The 19148-nt window shown below is 42.5% G+C and overlaps 1 protein-coding gene across 1 annotated transcript in view; it reads left to right on the top strand.

Moving 5' to 3' along the window:
• OTOGL (otogelin like) overlaps window positions 1-19148 on the top strand; it is a gene marked incomplete at its 5' end in the record, with an annotated part of 85864 nt that overhangs the window by 647 nt on the left and 66069 nt on the right. Inside the window, 11 exons of the mRNA XM_083464307.1 lie at window positions 505-544; window positions 1661-1709; window positions 4281-4347; window positions 6771-6869; window positions 10612-10766; window positions 12529-12650; window positions 13544-13749; window positions 15211-15338; window positions 16103-16209; window positions 17490-17596; window positions 18645-18770. Of these exons, the coding sequence (XP_083320433.1) occupies window positions 505-544; window positions 1661-1709; window positions 4281-4347; window positions 6771-6869; window positions 10612-10766; window positions 12529-12650; window positions 13544-13749; window positions 15211-15338; window positions 16103-16209; window positions 17490-17596; window positions 18645-18770 (1206 nt within the window). The remainder of the gene's footprint in view (window positions 1-504; window positions 545-1660; window positions 1710-4280; window positions 4348-6770; window positions 6870-10611; window positions 10767-12528; window positions 12651-13543; window positions 13750-15210; window positions 15339-16102; window positions 16210-17489; window positions 17597-18644; window positions 18771-19148) is intronic.

Raw genomic sequence — 19148 nt, 5'->3', positions numbered from 1 at the left:
GATGGCTCTGTGTGTTATCTAAAAAGGCTGCTAAAGAGTCCATTTTACCAAGTCAGGACTCTCATATTTAATGACAGTGAACCTGATCCTGGAAGGATTGCATAGGAATCACTGCAGGACTTCCACTTAAGCCTTATATTTCATATGCCTGTCATCCAAAGCATACCTACTTGTATGTAATTCACGCTGTAACTTATCTCTCAGTAAACACAGTTTAGATTGTGCTGTGCATGCAGTTTTCTTCATGTGTTCGAAAGCAGCAAGTTCTGAGTTCTCAAACGCTTCAGTGTTTTCAAATAACAGGCTTCTGCCACTCATAAGAAGTCTATATTCTACCTTTGTCTGGATGCATCTTAACGGAAAATCCTGTTAATCATTTCTGAAAGAGTACAACTCATCCTTGTTTTTAAAACTGAACTCAGATTCATCGTAATTTTCTGAGCTCAGTCTAGAGCAGATACAAGGGGGAAGAGTGAGAGTCTTTCTGCCTTTTTTATCTAACAGGACCCCTCTGTGAATTGTCTCTTCTGAAAAGAGCTCCAAGGTGAGTCTGCATTCATCATTTGCAGGATATAATAGTCCATTCAGTCAGAGTGTATAGCATGACTCTGATGCATCGAAAGTGTATGAAATAAAAAGTATAATTAAGCAAGTATGTATTAAACTCCCCCCCCCCATGGTGACATTACTGATTTTCAGAGCATTAGCAGGCAAAACGTCACCCAAAGGCATTTTGTTGGTAATGAAATATGCCTGTTTTGTAACTGCAGTAATTGAATGTAAGGCAAGCGTGGGAAAAAAGTGCTTTTGATTGTGTTATATGGTGCTTGGAATTGAATTCAGTTGCAAGTCAGGGAAGATCAACAAGTGAGGTGTAATTATAATGCACTATTCAAAATGAAGGTGGGGGAAAAGAAAAAAAATTAATCTGACCTTGAAAAGCACTTGTGTGTGTCACCATTTGCTCCCCTACAATATTCCGTAAAACAGACTGAGATCTTGGTATCACATCATTTCAATTACCAGTTTCATAAAAAAGCAAAGTGGGGAGGAACACCCCTTGCTCAAGGCAGAGCACCCTCAAGAGATACCTGAATCAATTACCTGGCTGACTAGATGGGTACCCTACCTTACTGCAACCTCAAGCAGAGGCTAGATAACCATTTGCAGAAGCATTAGCGTTGCTGAAGTCTTCCTGCATGAAGCAAGAGTTTGGACTGGAAGGCCTATGGAGCGCCCTTCAACTCTCACTGACTTATTCAATTGGCAGCATATTTCTTTGTTAAATACTGCCTGTAGGACCACTGACCTAAATCTGTGCATACTCAGCAGTTTGGATTGCGGAATTTAATGCAGCTCTTGTTTTACAAACTAAAGTAGATCCAGTTCTGAGTTATTTCTCTTACTAACTGTTCACTTCGAAAGGCAAATGAAAAAAGGGGGGTTTCTTCTTGTATTTTGTCAACCAAGAGAAGAAAAAGAGGGGACGAATGTTGAACATGAACTTTAAAAAGGGGGAAATAAAAGAAGAATTAACTCAAGAAAGGTGTCTTTGATAAAATGAGAGAAATCAAAGAGAAACACCTCTCTCCTGGGAGCCTGCCGATTCAGGTTGCTTCGAGACCTTTGATTATACAAGATTCTTTTTGTTTTCTTCCAGGAATGAATTTAATGCAATTCGTCAGAAAAGAGATCTCTTAGCAGCTGAGGTAGGTTATACCTCAAAGGGAGAAAAGAAAAACCCACACACTCTCACCCATCAGCCTACAAGGGGAGCTTGCTATCCCTACAATGAAGCCTTTGTGCAGCAGAATGGAAATGGTAATAGCAAGGCAGGGACGAGGAGGAGTTGCTTTTCCATACCTGTTTTCCTGCAATTCTCAAAATGCAAACCCTACATTCAGCCATTCATTCATTCTTTGCAAATCGCTTCTTGAATTCACCACCCCAACAAACCAAGTGACGCACATCAAGCGGGGTAGGGGGTGTATTTCACTGTTATCTCTTTTGTGAGAGCAAACAAAGAGACTGGGAATTTTGTTAGTGCTTGGCAAAAGGCAAGATCATGAAACAGTAGATGAGCTGTTTTTCAGACGGTGCTGTTATTGTGACAGCTTCTGCTCCGCTCTACAATAGGTTCCCAGGACAGAGTTGCTTACTTGTGAAAAGTGCTCTCCCTGCTTCAGTGCCTCACTACATTGGAGATCTCTGCAGACTAGTTTTCTAATATAACAGTTTCAATGTCGGTTTTAATGTACAGCAGGGTTGGGGAGCCTCTGGCCTGGGACCAAATCAGCCCTCCAGGTTTCGGTACTCTTCCCAGGCCACACCTCTTATTGCCCCTGCATTGGACCCCAAATTGTTTTGTCCAGCTACTCTGGATGGAGGATAGAGAGGTGTGTCTGTGTGTGTTGAAACCAGCCTACTGCACTAAGATAAAATTTATATTAATTGCTGTACCCACTTTTGCCTCTAACCCTGTCCACCAGTGCAATGTGGCCGTGGGAAGGTTGCCCAGAAGGGAAAATGTTCCTCTGGCAGAAAATATTCCTCATCCCTAATGCACAGTTCTTTTAGATGAGAGTGGAGTAGAGAACTGGGCTTTTGGGTCAACTCTGAACCTATACCTGTTGAACAAGGAGAGCTTTCGGGTCCCAGCACTGAGAGCACAGACCCTACACTTAGAAGACATTCATGCCGGTTCTGAGATCCTCCTTCACACTTGCCTCAAGATACTCATTAAGCTGCTTTGTTGTCTTAATTTTCTGCTGGGTTCGCTGCTCCATTTTCATTTCAACCAAATGTCTTTGCTGTTCCGAGGCCTCTGTCCTTGTTCCAAGTTGCTCTTTTGACTATTGGGATGCCTTCATTTGCTGTTTCGATACATACCACTGAGCCTCTTGGGCTTGCCAATCAGAAGGTTGGTGCTTTGGATCCCCACAACGGGGTGAGCTCCCTTTGCTCTGTCCCAGCTGCTTCCGATGTAGCAGTTCGAAAGCATGCCAGTCCAAGTAGATGAATAGGTACTGCTGCGGTGGGAAGGTAAATGGCACTTCCATGTGCTCTGGTTTCCATCACACTGTTCGGTTGCGCCAGAAGCAGTTTAGTGATGCTGGCCACATGACCTGGAAAGCTGTCTGTGGACGAATGCCGCCTCCCTCGGCCTCAAAGCAAGATGAGCGCGGTAACCCCATAGTCCCTTTTGACTGGGTGTAACCATCCAGGGGTCATTTACCATTATTATTATTATTAGAGTTAAGAAAGTTTCTGCAGCTTCCTCTGTTTTAGTTCAGTCACATCAAGTTACTTTCTCTCAAATAAAAGGTCATCTCACCGCTAATGCCATTGTTATGTGCTTCCATTTTCCTGAGCAGTGGGATGTCCAAGGACCAGTGCTACTAACCTAAATTTGCCGAAAGAGCCTCTCCCATTCAAAAGACTCTAAAGAAACATCTATACAGTGGTACCTCGGGTTACATACGCTTCAGGTTACAGACTCCACTAATCCAGAAATAGTGCTTCAGGTTAAGAACTTTGCTTCGGGATGAGAACAGAAATTGTGCTCCGGCGGCGCAGCAGCAGCAGGAGGCCCCATTAGCTAAAGTGGTGCTTCAGGTTAAGAACAGTTTCAGGTTAAGAACAGGCCTCCGGAACGAATTAAGTACTTAACCCGAGGTACCACTGTAGTTTTAACATTAACTCCCAGTGAGGAAACACCTACAACTATTAATAAACAAATTCTCTCAGAAAGGAAGGTTGTCCCATCATGGTATCAGCTTTATGTGTGAAGGACTAACCCATATGATCAAAAAAGTAAGGGAAGGATTGCACATTGTCCATAATCTATTTGTGCCTATCACCTGCTTTACATGTGTAGCCTCAAAGGTATGTGTATTGGTGTATACCTCCTGCTTCGCTAGAAATACAACTTTCCCACCTTGGGTGAATGTGTGAACTGGAGTCTGGTGGCTTTTAAGAAACATCAGTGGTGGAAACAAATCACACAAAATGGCAGTTCATTTAACCTGTACATTTCAGATATGGAATACAGTTAAAATTGTAATGTATCACTTATATGAATTTTAAGTTGTGCCCACGTCTGTTAGCTTGCTGTTTGTGCAACATATCTAGTGTTTGAATTATCAAGGCTTTTTGGCTCGAGTGCAAATTCAGGATAATTTAGTTTAATTATAATAATTTTCTTTTGCACCATTATCAGAAACATTGGTTTTGTACTTCCAATTGCATGATTTGCTTTTGTCTTTGTCTTTCTCTCTTAGACTGCTGCAGTTTCTTCTGGGGCTCACATACATGAGGCCTTTTCTCAGGCTCAGAATTCATCAGGAGGTCAGTACCATATCATTACTATGATGCCTCTTTGAAAAGACATTTGTGAAATGTTCCATAAAATAATCATTGCCAGTAATTCTAATCAGGAATGCTGACATACAATTTGATTTTCTAGAGTTTATTACATTATTACATAGAGGATTGAAAGTGCTCCTGTGAAACCACTGGCCAAAATCATGGATCCAGTAAACATAGCAACAATTCTATACATTACCGTATTTTTCGCCCCATAAGACGCACTTTTCCCCCTCCAAAAATGAAGGGGAACTCGGGGTGCGTCTTATGGGGCGAATGCCTGCAAGCCTCGCGCACCCGGCAGGAGGTCCCACCGGGTGCGCGAGGCTTGGGGTGGCAGCCTGTCGCCCGAAGCACGGGGAGCCCTCCGGAGGGCTCCCCCTGCTTCGGGCGAGTGTCTGCAAGCCTCACGCACCCGGCAGGAGGTCCCACCGGGTGCGCGAGGCTTGGGGCGGCAGCCTGTCGCCCGAAGCACGGGGAGCCCTCAGGAGGGCTTCCCCTGCTTCGGGCGAGTGTCTGCAAGCCTCGCGCACCTGGCAGGAGGTCCCACCGGGTGCGCGAGGCTTGGGGCGGCAGCCTGTCGCTCGAAGCACGGGGAGCCCTCCGGAGGGCTTCCCCTGCTTCGGGCGAGTGTCAGCAAGCCTCGCGCACCCGGCAGGAGGTCCCACCGGGTGCGCGAGGCTTGGGGCGGCAGCCTGTGCTTCTAGGTGCGCGCAAGCAGTCGGCTAGCCTTGGGAGAGCCGCGCGGCTCTCCCAGGGCTAGCGGACTGCTTGCGCGCACGCAGAAGTTTGGGGCGCGCTGAGCTCGGCACGCCCCAAGCTTCTGGTGTAGCGCAGGGGTCCGCTAGCCCTGGGAGAGCCCCGCGGCTCTCCCAAGGCTAGCCGACTGCTTGCGCGCACCCAGAAGCTTGGGGCGCGCTGAGCTTGGCACGCCCCAAGCTTCGGGATTAGCGCAGCCTGTGCTTCTAGGCGCCCGGCTCTCCCAGGGCTAGTGGACTGCTTGCCGGCACGCAGAAGCTTGGGGCGCGCTGAGCTCCGCACGCCCCAAGCTCCTGGTGTAGCGCAGCGCACCTGGGGGGGGGGAATAATTTTTTTCCCCTTTATTTCCCCCCCAAAAAACTAGGTGCGTCTTATGGGCCTGTGTGTCTTATGGGGCGAAAAATACGGTAGTTGCTGCAACCTCGCACTGAAAAAGACTTTTCATTGTTTAAGTATTTACTGTGTTTCTCCTGCTCCCTGACCAAGCCAATATTTCAGGGGTGGAGGGCATCAACAGTTGGTAACCTACTATGGTTCCATATTGAATTTGAAATTGTTTTGACATATGATTTTCTTTTATAAAAACTGTTGTTATACATAGAATTCTAAAATTGTTTTTGATTACTGATGTTTTTACTGTATGATTGCTTCAAGATATTTTTATGGGAAGTAGTTCATAAATGGAATCAAATGGCTAAATGCACTCCTAAATTCCTTATTTAATATGTAACAACCTGAGATTTTATAGTGTATTTCAAGTGTCCAGTATCTCACTATCATCACCAAAAACTTTTATTGCACCAGCCAAAAGGCCATGGCATCATCCAAAAACATCAACAGTCACTAGCATCCCAGTGATGATTACAACTGCCCTGTAATCTATGCTAGTACTATTCCCACCATTATGATGGGGGTTTTGGAGACTGGCACTGAAGCTGAGAGAAAAGTGGAATGCTTTAAGGCCACCATGTGAATCCCTGCTTGAGAAAGTTTTGAACAAAGGTTTTCCCATTTCACACTCATACACTGCAATTCTGCATGCGCTTACTCAAAAGTGCATCCTATTGGCTTCAGTGGTGCTTATTCCCAAGTTGTAGTTTAGCAATGTCTGTAAGAAATTCTCACACCTGGGCTGCATTGTACCATCCAGGTTTTCCCTGACATTTTGTCAATTCGGCCACATTTCCCCCCAAGGCTATTTTTACATCCAAAAATCAGGACATGTCAGGAATTTTCCTGATGTATGACAAGCCTATATTGGATGATCCTTTTAACTTATTATGTACTTTTAATAGAGTTCAGTTCTGGGAGAACTCTTCCAGTTATGAAAAGAAGGAACTGAATATATGCTTGGTGAGGAATTATATATGGTAGCTTTTTGCAGCAGTAAAGGTAATGGTGATTTCTGGTCTGCATGTGGCAACACAACCTTTCAATAAGTGGAAGGAAGCACTATTTTTTGTTGTTGCTGCTATTAGCATATAAAGTGACAAATAATATACCAAAGAAAAAATAATTTGGGCTTTATGTCTTATATAAGAAAGCTAGTGCAGTTTTCTTTAATATGGGTAGACTTTTATCCAAACTATGCAGGATGTTCATGTAGTTTGTGCGCTTGCTGACATCTGTCTGTTTCTGCTGTCCAGGTTCTTGCCCTCAAGAATGCCTTAATGGAGCAGTTTGCACAGAGGCAGGAATATGTGACTGTGAGACTTTCCAGGCACAGGGTGAACGGTGCCAAATTGGTAAGTTCCAGGAAGATGTTAAGAAGCTGAATTTCATATTAAGGTGAGATGTTACAACCTTGTTTGTTAAAACAGTAATGCATACAATGCTTTTGTAATTTGCTTCCAACAGTTTGTGGAAGCGAATTGTAAAAGTGTCATGCATATCACCATTTTAACATTATTATTTTTTTTGGATTGCACATTTTTATTCTTTGTAAGCTCCTTTGAGACCTAGATGAGGTGAAAAGCAGGGTATACATTTTTTAGAAAAATAATAAATAAACCTAATCAAATGCTAGATCCCAGTTTAATTGCATGGAACTTTCACTAAAAGACCAATTTACATTGGGTTACATTCAGCCACTTGGAGTTTCTGTACAGAGTCAGTGAAGAATGGATACAGGAACTGATCCTGTACCATCACAAACAGCCTGTGCTGAAGATGGCTGAATCTGCATGGTGAGCCACTACATTTGAGTAAATTGCTGCATGAGCCAGCCTCCACATGACTGCATGGAAAGTAGCTGTCTACCCGCATGAGTCTGCCAGGAATCTCAGTGAAATTAATAGTACTTTTAAACTACTGAACAAGAATAATGGGGTTTCAAGGCAAGCACTTCCAATTTTATCCCCTCTCTTTAAGAGCTCTGAAGCTGAGCAACATTCAGCCTGTGTGCTATTTTCCTTCTCTTCCACACTGCAATGAGAGATGTTACATCTGTGATATTCTTCTCTGTTTTATTTTTTATTTTTTGCTCCATCTTGAGTTCATGTTCTCTGGTTGCAAACCAAATTTGAATGCAAGTGAAGGAGCCACAGATTATTAAAGGGGAAAAATTCAGAGGATACTCAAGCTGTTTATGTGATGCCAGCATGAATGTGAATTGATTTTTTTGATTGTGATCCAAATAATCTGGCCTATATCTGACAGGAATCTCTTAGATCACCCCCTTTATAATCTGAATTTTTAGTGTGTGTGTGTGTGTGTGTGTATATATATATATATGCAGGTTTTGGTGTCTTCGGGTGTCTTCCCGTGTAAGAGTTGGGGTGTCTAGGCGACGTTTCGACGAGGTCTCACTCGTCATCTTCAGGCTGGTGCTTTCGGCTTCTTGTTACTGGAACAGAGCAGGATCTCAGTGTTTGAGTTCCTATAAATACTGTGGAGGGGGTGTGGTGTATAGCCTCCAATGTTCTGGGCAGAGAGGAAGTTCCCAGGTTAGTGTGCCTTTTCTTCTTTTGTTCCTTAATTACTTGAGGGATATCTTGAGTGATTTCTTGAGTGATATTCTGAGTACCACTTAGGTGGGTCATTAAGTGTGGATTAGTTGCTAAAGCTTTCGTGTCTTGACCTCTTGAGCTTGTGAAGAGTTTTTCTGAGAAGATGGCTGTACTGCACTTAGTTGTGCTCTGGCTTGGCTTCGTGTATAGGGGCGAGCTGTGGTTTTGTGCCCTGTGCCAGCCAGATCTGTGTAGGGATTGCAGGGGGGTGCAGCATCCGGAGGTGCCACTATGGTTTGGCTACTGGATGGTGTCTGTAATTTATCTGTGGAGAGGGTCTGGGTTTGGGTCTGGTGTGGTTGATTGGTGATGGCGTTCTGTGTGCCTCTGGTTCTGGTGTCGGTTTTTGTGGGGAGGGCTAATTTCCAGATGTCTGGCAGGCGGGACGTGTCGTCACGCTTGTTCATGTTGTGAGGGTGTTTCTCTATCTCGATGGCTTCCATGATTATTCTCTTGTGGTGATGTTCCATGTTAAAGAGCAATTTGGAATCTGCAAAATTAATTTCGTGTCCTGTTTCTTTCATGTGTTGGAAAAGAGAGGAAGTTTTTTCTTCTTTTTTGACGGCATTCTTGTGTTCTGCGATACGTGCATTTATTCGTCTGTTTGTTTGTCCAATGTACGTGGCTGGGCAGACTTTGCAGGGTATTTCATAGACCCCTTGGTTTTCCAACTGGATTTTATCTTTGGGGTTTCTGAGGATATTGGCTATTTTTTGGTTGGTGCAAAAGGCTGTTTTGATATTGTGTTTATGGAGGATTTTGCTAATTTTATCTGTAGTGCCCTTGATATAAGGAAGGAGGGCCATGCCATTGTTTTCTTCTGTGTCTTGGTTTTTGGGGGGTGTTTCTTTTTGGATTAGCTTCGTAACCCTGTTTTGCTGGTATCCATTGGCGATTAACACATTTGAGAGATTCTGTAACTCAGTTGTCAAGTGGTCTTTGTCAGCCAGGCGTTTGGTTCTGGAGATGAGAGTCTTGGCTACGGAGTTTATTTGTGCAGGGTGGTGGTGTGATTGTGCATGTAAGTAGCGGTTGGTGTGTGTTTTTTTCCGGTAGATAGTGTGTCCTAGGGAGCCATCAGGTTTTTTGTAGATTAGGACGTCAAGGAAGGGAAGTTGGCTGACAAAGACCACTTGACAACTGAGTTACAGAATCTCTCAAATGTGTTAATCGCCAATGGATACCAGCAAAACAGGGTTACGAAGCTAATCCAAAAAGAAACACCCCCCAAAAACCAAGACACAGAAGAAAACAATGGCATGGCCCTCCTTCCTTATATCAAGGGCACTACAGATAAAATTAGCAAAATCCTCCATAAACACAATATCAAAACAGCCTTTTGCACCAACCAAAAAATAGCCAATATCCTCAGAAACCCCAAAGATAAAATCCAGTTGGAAAACCAAGGGGTCTATGAAATACCCTGCAAAGTCTGCCCAGCCACGTACATTGGACAAACAAACAGACGAATAAATGCACGTATCGCAGAACACAAGAATGCCGTCAAAAAAGAAGAAAAAACTTCCTCTCTTTTCCAACACATGAAAGAAACAGGACACGAAATTAATTTTGCAGATTCCAAATTGCTCTTTAACATGGAACATCACCACAAGAGAATAATCATGGAAGCCATCGAGATAGAGAAACACCCTCACAACATGAACAAGCGTGACGACACGTCCCGCCTGCCAGACATCTGGAAATTAGCCCTCCCCACAAAAACCGACACCAGAACCAGAGGCACACAGAACGCCATCACCAATCAAACACACCAGACCCAAACCCAGACCCTCTCCACAGATAAATTACAGACACCATCCAGTAGCCAAACCATAGTGGCACCTCCGGATGCTGCACCCCCCTGCAATCCCTACACAGATCTGGCTGGCACAGGGCACAAAACCACAGCTCGCCCCTATACACGAAGCCAAGCCAGAGCACAACTAAGTGCAGTACAGCCATCTTCTCAGAAAAACTCTTCACAAGCTCAAGAGGTCAAGACACGAAAGCTTTAGCAACTAATCCACACTTAATGACCCACCTAAGTGGTACTCAGAATATCACTCAAGAAATCACTCAAGATATCCCTCAAGTAATTAAGGAACAAAAGAAGAAAAGGCACACTAACCTGGGAACTTCCTCTCTGCCCAGAACATTGGAGGCTATACACCACACCCCCTCCACAGTATTTATAGGAACTCAAACACTGAGATCCTGCTCTGTTCCAGTAACAAGAAGCCGAAAGCACCAGCCTGAAGATGACGAGTGAGACCTCATCGAAACGTCGCCTAGACACCCCAACTCTTACACGGGAAGACACCCGAAGACACCAAAACCTGCATTCCTGTACCCGTGAAAATCTACGAAAGCATATATATATATATATATATATATATATATTGATATGATGAATATATTTGAAATGGGTGACATGGGCTTCTTTTGCTGCACCTGCAAAGCAACACTTTGCTCTTTCTAGTTCCAAACGCTGGCAAAGACAGAGATGGAATTTGCAAATCGTGGGGTCAGCATCACTTTGAAACATTTGACGGCATCTATTATTACTTCCCGGGAAATTGTTCATACATTTTTGTGAAGGATTGCAGTGATCCAGAGCCTCAATACACTGTGTGGGTAAGATTGGGAATTTGGCTTGAGAAGGAAGTAAAAACAGAATAAAAAATTAGTACAACATTTCTTCCCACTTTCTTTAACTCCTTTGTAGTTGCTCTGCACAGATTGTAATGTTTTTTTATTGAAATATGTGTATCTGCTTTTCAAGACAACTCATACATGCATAGCTGGTTTTGATGCCCAGGTTTAAGAGAGAAACATGTATGCTTCTGTGTCTGATCTCCTGTGCGTGGTATTTGTGCTTGTGAGTTCTGACTAGGGAGGCGGGGAAAATTTGATTTGATTACCAAAGCTACCTAATTTACGCTTTCCAAAGCAACACATGAAGCAAAAACCAACCATCCTTAAAAGTTTGCAGTGTGCTGAATTGTGCAATGCAGTTCCCCAGCTGAGTCCTGGGTATAAAAATGCTTATACAAGAGTAAAGCATGCATTGAAATGAATATATTAGTGAAAACAACATGAAAATGTGTTACATTACAGGAAATAGTTATGCAAACGTGTGTATATTAGGCAAAATTGCATATAGGCATGTGTATATTAGAGGAGGATGAGGGTGGCGCTGTGGTCTAAATGACTGAGCCTCTTGGGCTTGCCAATCAGGTCAGCGGTTTGAAGCCCTTGACGGGGTGAGCTCCCGTTGCTTTGTCCCTGCTTCTGTCAACCTACCAGTTTGAAAGCATACCAGTGCAAGTAGATAAATAGGTACCGCTGCAGCGGGGAGGCCCTTTCCACCTGGCCTAGGAGGCAGGGCCCACACCCACCAGCCCCACAAAAGAGGCTCCTCATGAGGCCAGAGGAACATCGCCCGGCTATTGTTTTATTGATTTAGTATGCTGTAAACCGCTTTGAGATTTTTATTAAAAATATAAAGCAAGAAAGAAAATTTAAAAATATAATATAATAAAATAGGGTAAATGGCATTTCTGCGTGATCTGGCTTCAGTCGGGTGTTCCATTGCACCAGAAGCAAATTAGTCATGCTGGCCACATGACCCAGAAAGCTGTCTGTGGACAAACGCCAGCTCCCTCAGCCTGAGCTGAGATGAGTGCCACACCTCACAGTCGCCTTTGATGGGACTTAACCGTCCCTGGGCTCCTTTACCTTTTTACCCTATATTAGAGGAAATATGCAGTCATGAATTTTCACGAAGACTTGAAAAAAGGCAAACTGATGTGGAAATAATGGGGAACTGAATTTAAGATTGGAAAATGAGAGAAACCAAAACTGATAGATTCACCCATCGTTAGTTCTGACACATATGTTTATGGTACCTGTGTTTAGACATGAGACCCAGAAGGATTCCTCACAATTAAGGGAAAGAGGCAGAAGACAGATCACATGCTTGTGACCTGAGTTTTCCTCTAAAGTCCATAGAAGGAGGGGTACGATTCTTCAGCTGCATCGTGATGCAGCTGAAATGATGCATTTGTATTTTGTACTTGGATATTTGTACAAAAAAATGGGGTAAAAAGCTGCCCAAAGTATTATTTGGGGTAAAGTTTATTATTCTTATTTCATTTTATAATGTATATAAAGCAGAGAGAACAATCATAACAACAGACAAATATTAAAAGATGAAAAACCAAACTATGAAATAGGCACGTAGAACGAGTAGTTAGATGCACATGAGTTAAAATTGTCCAAAGTATTATTGGTCCCAGTTCTTGGTCTCTTTTGGAAAACAAGGTGAGCTGCTTGTAAATACCGGGCAAAATAATGTTATTTGTTACTCACGTAAATCTATTTCTCTCCCTTTAAGATTAACAACAGCCCACGTTGTGTTGGTTCAGTGTATTCTTGTTTGCGGTCAGTCAGCTTGTTCTTTGCAAATCAGGAGGAAATAATCATATTGCGGCACGAAGTAAGAAAGGGCAGGATCAGGTAAACAGTCCAGAGGTTTTTATCTAAAGATGTTTTAAAATCAGAGATAAAGTATTGCGATAATGCTTAGGGAAATAATGTACTCTAATACAGCTCTATTACAGGTCCAGGGTGAAAAAACTTTGAAGTAGGAAATAAAGATTGATTTGGAGTATAAAAGCTTTGGCTTCCCCCCTGCCCCACTGTAATGTCATTAAATGAATATGGGGAATAATATGAGCTCACATTAATTTATCTAAAGTGACAATTTATGTTTGAATGATGGAAAAAGGAAAAAGTATAATTAAAATCAAGAATTTCAACTGTACATTTTGATTGTACAGTGGCCCAGTTTGTGAACTACAGAAAGCTAGGGTTAATGGTTTACTGTGAATGCACCAGTCTCATTCCCTTTGCTCCTCTTCAGTCGCATGCAGGAGAAAAAAAGCCATGATTCCTGCCTTAATATTAGGTCTGAACTGAAAATTGTGCTTTGTTTTACTCAAACTACAATCAGTAAGCCAAGAACAAATCTTGGCTTTAAATCATGCTTTGTTGGGAGTGAAATCACTGGTTTGGATGTAACACTAAGCCAAGGACCATAGTTTGTTACTCCTATGTGAGAGTGAGAATGTGGATGAGTAAAGTGGTTGAGATCAGCACATTTATTGTAAACTAGGGTTTACTGTGCTGTGAGCAAGGCCTCACAGCACAGTAAACCAAGGTCTGTTGAAAACCTTCAGTGCTGCCAGGTATATGTTGACAATTAAGGAAATATCCTATAATAGTGGATTTCTGATTTTAATTTTTATATAGTTTTTATTGTATGGCTTTATGTATCAAATGAGTAAAAAGACAACATGAAATGCACTTGACTTGCACTTTTTGAAGTGAAACTTCTTCTGCTTCCCCAGATTGAGATTGCCCCAAACAATTGGAAATGTTTTCATTGAAAGATTAGCAGATTATATTCTGGTGAAAACAACCTTTGGCTTTTCCCTAGCTTGGGATGGAAGCTCCGGGATTTACATCAAACTGACTGAAGAACACCAGGGGAAAACATGTGGCTTGTGTGGAAACTATAACAGCAACTCATCGGACGATCTTGTAATACAAAATAGTAAGCAGATAGCCGAGTCAGATAATTTGTGAATGCAACCCTCATGGATCCTAGCCTCTTACAAGTGTAAGGGAACACTGCAAGGATATTGTACCGTGGTACCTCTACTTACGTTCACCTCCGGTTACGGATCCTTTGGGATAGGTGCATGGCAAACCCAGAAATATTTTTCTGGGTTTCGCCACGTGTGCTCATGCACAGAAGCACTCTATGCACTGTGTGCATGCACAGAAGCAGCACCTCCAGATATGAACACATCGGGATCCGACCGGAGCTCCGGAATGGATCCCGTGCGCAACCGGAGGTACCACTGTATTGTGAACTGTAGTTATCTTTTTTTTCCAAGTTTTGTTTGGGGCAAAATGTCAGTAGATTTATATAATGCTTATGGTATGCATGTTCAAAGTACACAATATCATTCTTTCTTGCTGCAATCCTTACAATAACCTTGGAAGGAAGGTCAGTGGTGTTAGCCTTGTATTACGACATAGGGGGCCGAAGTTGAGAGACTGACTTGCATAAGGTCATCTGGTAAATTTATTGCAGACATGAGATTCATACTGGTTGGAGCTATTGATGTTTTGCCGAGTGATAATAAGATGCTTTCATATCAGCTCTATGGTGTACCCATAATTCAGAGCAAAGTAGATATGATGACAGAAGCTAACTGAGTTATACTCCGAGTAGTGGAGGCAGTGATGATTGCCAACTTGGATGACTTTTAAAGAGAATTAGACAAATTCCTGAAGGATAAGGCTACCTATGGCTACTGGCCATATTGGCTATGTTCTGCCTCCACAGTTGGGGGCAGTGAATGCTTCTGATCCCAGTTACTGTTAACCATGGTCTTGTGCCTGGAACTTGCTTGCAGGTTTCCTACACGCATCTGGTTGGCCACTATCAGAACAGGATACTAAGCGAGAGGAACCATTTGCCAGATCCAGTAGGCTCTTCTTATGAGTAGACTAAGTGAAAATAATGGACCTAAGTTATTCATCTCCAATCATTTCAATGAGTCTACTCTGTGGATACAACCTCATGTGGTTAATTTTTTTTTATCATGGCCACCAGTATGCCGTAAATGCCTTGTTGTGTGAGATATGTTACAAAGGTTTAAAGTTTAATGGGCTCAGGTCAAGGGTGCTTCCAGACAAGCACATGGTGTCTGGAAATTGCAATCATTTCCATGACCGATAAATGTAGGAAATAATTATATGCATAAATGGACTACTATTTTAATACTATCTACAGCAGGCTTCCTCAAACTCAGCCTTCCAGATGTTTTTGGCCTACAACTCCCATGATCCCTAGCAAGCAGGACAAGTGGTCAGGGATGATGGGAATTATAGTCTCAAAACATCTGGAGGGCCGAGTTTGAGGAAGCCTGATCTATAGTATATGCATTCACACGATGCTAGCCATATGTCATTTACTCTTGTGGGAAATTGTGTTGTTTAATAGGTGACTATAAGGAGGATATTGCTAAATTTGCTAACAGTTGGTCTGTGCAAACTCCAGATGATGCAGCTTGTGTAGCTATTGCCTCTGATTTTCCTAGTCCATGTTACATTGACACAGAATCTTATGAGGTAAGCTGACTAGATTGCTGTTTTTATAGAGTGGCCTCTAGGATATTTGTTTTTCTGGCCTTTGGCCAGTGAGAGCACTGAATAGCAGAAATCTCATAGAAGAGAAATTTGCCGTTCTCTGATGCTCCTGCAGCCTCTTGAAAGCTTCTCAGGGGGTTAGGAGACAGTGTGAGTGGGATGTGGAGGCTAGCAGCATGTACCTTCATGTATACTTAGGGGTAGGGGAAACTCCAATACTGATTTGTGGAGGGGGTCACAAGAGAGAAATCCAGTTGCGTAGTGGAAGTCCTTATGCTAGTGGGATGAGATCACTGGATACAGCCCATGGACACTGGTAAATAGGTTGGGTCAAGAAGTTTAATCTGATTATCAGCAGTTCAGTGTGGGACAATCCTGAATTCTTTTTTGATTTAAAAAAAAATGTGAGGAAGTTAGAAGAGCTGTACTTTCGGCATGCTCTCCTGCATAGACTAGAGTTCATTTTATTGCCAAATTAAACGATGATTTAATTTTCATTGTTACTTAAAAAATAAAGAGTTCCTCAGGGGAATGTTCTCTCTTTCTTTATCACTGAACCTGGGAGATATTTTGCCAATTCAACACAGCTGGGAAGGGAGAAGCATTAGAAACAACAGAGGGGTTATAGCAGAAATTGTACGGGTCTCAGGGAGAGTTAAAAAGTGACCTTCGGATGGGGGGTAGTTCATGCTTATTTTATGAAACATACATGAATTAATAATCAGCTATATTCTTTTTTTGCACAGAACATATACTTCAAGTGCCAAATACTCTTGCAGTTCCCTTTTCTCAGCTGCCACCAAAGCATAGATCCTTACCCCTATATTTCCAGCTGTATGAATGACCTTTGTAGGTAAGCAGAGTAAAAGCTCCCCCCCCCACCATTTCTTTTTTGTATTGTCCCCAATTGGGTGGTGTGTTGCGTTTTCACCATTATTGTTTCTTTGCCTTGTAAGTGATTTTCTCTATTCTTAAGAACCTGGAAGAGTTCAAAATGTCAAAGTCAGCTACAATAGAGGTAGGCAAACTTCCTGCCCCATTATCTCCCATTAGTTTAGCCAGGAAATAAGCCGACTTACTTACCTAGAAACTGTCTGTAGCTCCATTGGAAGCCAAGCCAGATACACGTAATTTTCACAGGGACAGTTCTTCACAGTAGCCTCTTGCAGTGCTGCAGAGAAACATCTCTGTTGATTTGCTAGGGGACTGCAGAAACTGTAAAAACAACAACTCCATAAACAGCTCCATAAACACAAAACAATGCAGTGTTTAAGTGGTGCCCCATTTTCCCAGCTTGACAAAGGACTTTAGCTTGGGCACTTCTAATGCTCAACTCTTGTTTGAGACGAACACTATCTAGCCCATAAAGCTTGTTTCTATGCCCAGGCCCAGCAAACCTTTTTGACATCTCTTCACCGGTATCATTACTTATTTTTCCTAACGAACATTTGTGAAAACTAAGGATGGTACAAGTACAGAAAACTTTCAGATTATTTTTGCAGGTGTGTGTGTGTGTGTTGGGGGGGGGGTTTCATTAACCAGGCTTGGGCTATTTGTGAAAGTGAATTCTTGCTCTGTGGCGGACTGCAGGGAGCAGCTTGTAGAATGACAGTTTATCTATGCCAAGGCATGTAGTTGGTGAGATTCATTTAATTGGATTATCTGTGGTAAGGTGAGGAGAGTGAGGGTAAGGAAACAGCATAATGGAGTTTGACATGGTGACTTTATAATAAGGGATTTCAAACCACCAGCACGCATACCATGTGATAGATCATTATATTAAACATAAAACTACTAGAAGCTGGAACATCTGCTGAAAGGTAGATTTCATTTTCATTTCAGTGTCTTTGGCACGGATTCCAACTTCTGTTTTCTGTTTTGTGAACATAATGGACCTGTGTTCACAGAGCAGGGCTTTGCTACCTATGCGCCCCCGTGTGTCCTGAAAATGTACTCCTGAGGATTGAGGGACACCCCTCTCCTTTGTGGTAAAAGGGGGCTGTAGCAGGAAAGGGGTTATTGCTGAATCCTAGCTTGTATTATATCAATTTTCTTATGAAGTTACAATAATCTTACACATATAGTTTAAAGATTACAGATTTAATCAGTAAGGGTTCGTTTTTGTCTTTTCAGAGAGGACGATGATGAAACTTACTGCCGAGCAGTGACAGAGTATGCTCGGTCATGTTCACACGCAGGCTACCCAGTGCGAGACTGGAGGGATGATTTCCCAGCATGTAGTAAGTCTGGTGGGTCTAAACTACAGAGCCTAGGGCTTGCTGATCAGGTCGGCAGTTCGAATCCCCGCAACAGGGTGAGCTCCCGTTGCTCGGTCCCTGCTCCTGCCAACCTAGTAGTTCGAAAGCACAAAGTGCAAGTAGATAAATAGGTACCGCTCTGGCGGGAAGGTTTCCCTGCACTGCTCTGGTTTCACCAGAAGTGCCTTAGTCATGCTGGCCACATGACCTGGAAGCTGTCTACAGACAAACGCCGGCTCCCTCGGCCAGTAAAGCGAGATGAGCGCCGCAACCCCTGAGTCGTCCATGACTGGACTTAACGGTCAGCGGTCCCTTTACATTTATCTTTAATATTAGGTCAGCCAAACAATAGCTTCAGTGTATCAATCAGTGTTAAAGGTGTTTGTTGGACCAACCTAATACCACTGAGAAATTTCCACTGCAGCAACCCAATGGTATAGTTGGCACATTGCAGCCATTCAGAGTAGAAACAAGAACAATTCTAAGTAATTGCTTTCAAATTTTAGGATTTTGACTACTTGGCCAGGGTAATAGAGATGTTTCAATATCCTGTCAAAGCAGATGTGTATTCTACATTACATTCATATAAATATTTATGTAAAATATTTATGTACCACCATTTTTCATACTAGATTTCAGGATTATTTACCTTCTCTCTCTCTCTCTCTCTCTCTCTCTCTCTCACACACACACACACACACACACACACACTCCTGGTTCCTATAAATGTACATGTCTACACTCCAGATTCCTCTTACTATGAATGTGCCTATGAAGGTCCTACCTGAAGATGTTTGGACGTGAAACATATGCTAAATTTAGGATACTAGTTACAGTACTATTAATACACTGTAGAGTGTAGAACAATACTTTGTGGGTGGTATTCAATGCTAGTCTCAAGGTAGACCCATTGAAGTTGATGAACACAACTAACTTAGGGCCATTAATTTATTGGGTTTGCGCAATATGTCTCCTTATCTAAATGCAATGTCCAGGATCATAGTAATGTTTTGAACTTCTTGCATTTTAGATGATAAGTGTGAAGATAGTTTTATCCATCGGGATTGTATTAGCTGTTGTCCCCCAACCTGCACTTTTGAGAAAGATTGTCTTGGCAGTAATCTTCATTGCTTAGATGGATGCTACTGTCCCGATGGTAAGTAAGCTGCTTTTTCAATTACCTTATCTGAATGTTAGAACCACTCTGCTCACAACAGAAGTGTGTTTTAATGGGGACACTCCTTTTGACCTGCATCTTCTGAAGTTCCTGTTGATTTCTAGGTTGTATGTACAGAAGAACCTGTAGATTCTGTGTAAAGATAGTCAGAACCTCAGGAAAGCGTATGTGTGTTTCTATTTGATTTTTATACATCTTTTTTTCTTCCCAACTCTTGCTATATACTGTTTTGTGTATTGCTTTAAAAAGGTACTGAATTCTTTACAACTCTGGGTCAGTATGAAAGCTCACCAAACATGTGAATGGCAGATATAGATGTACAGTACAAGTAAATAATGCTATTTGAGAGTTGTCAGT

The sequence above is a fragment of the Podarcis liolepis genome, assembly GCF_965112155.1.
Source record: "Podarcis liolepis genome assembly, chromosome: 10".
Lineage (NCBI taxonomy): Eukaryota > Metazoa > Chordata > Lepidosauria > Squamata > Lacertidae > Podarcis > Podarcis liolepis.
Note: the sequence above shows the minus strand (reverse complement) of the source record. Positions and strands in the feature narration are given on the sequence as shown.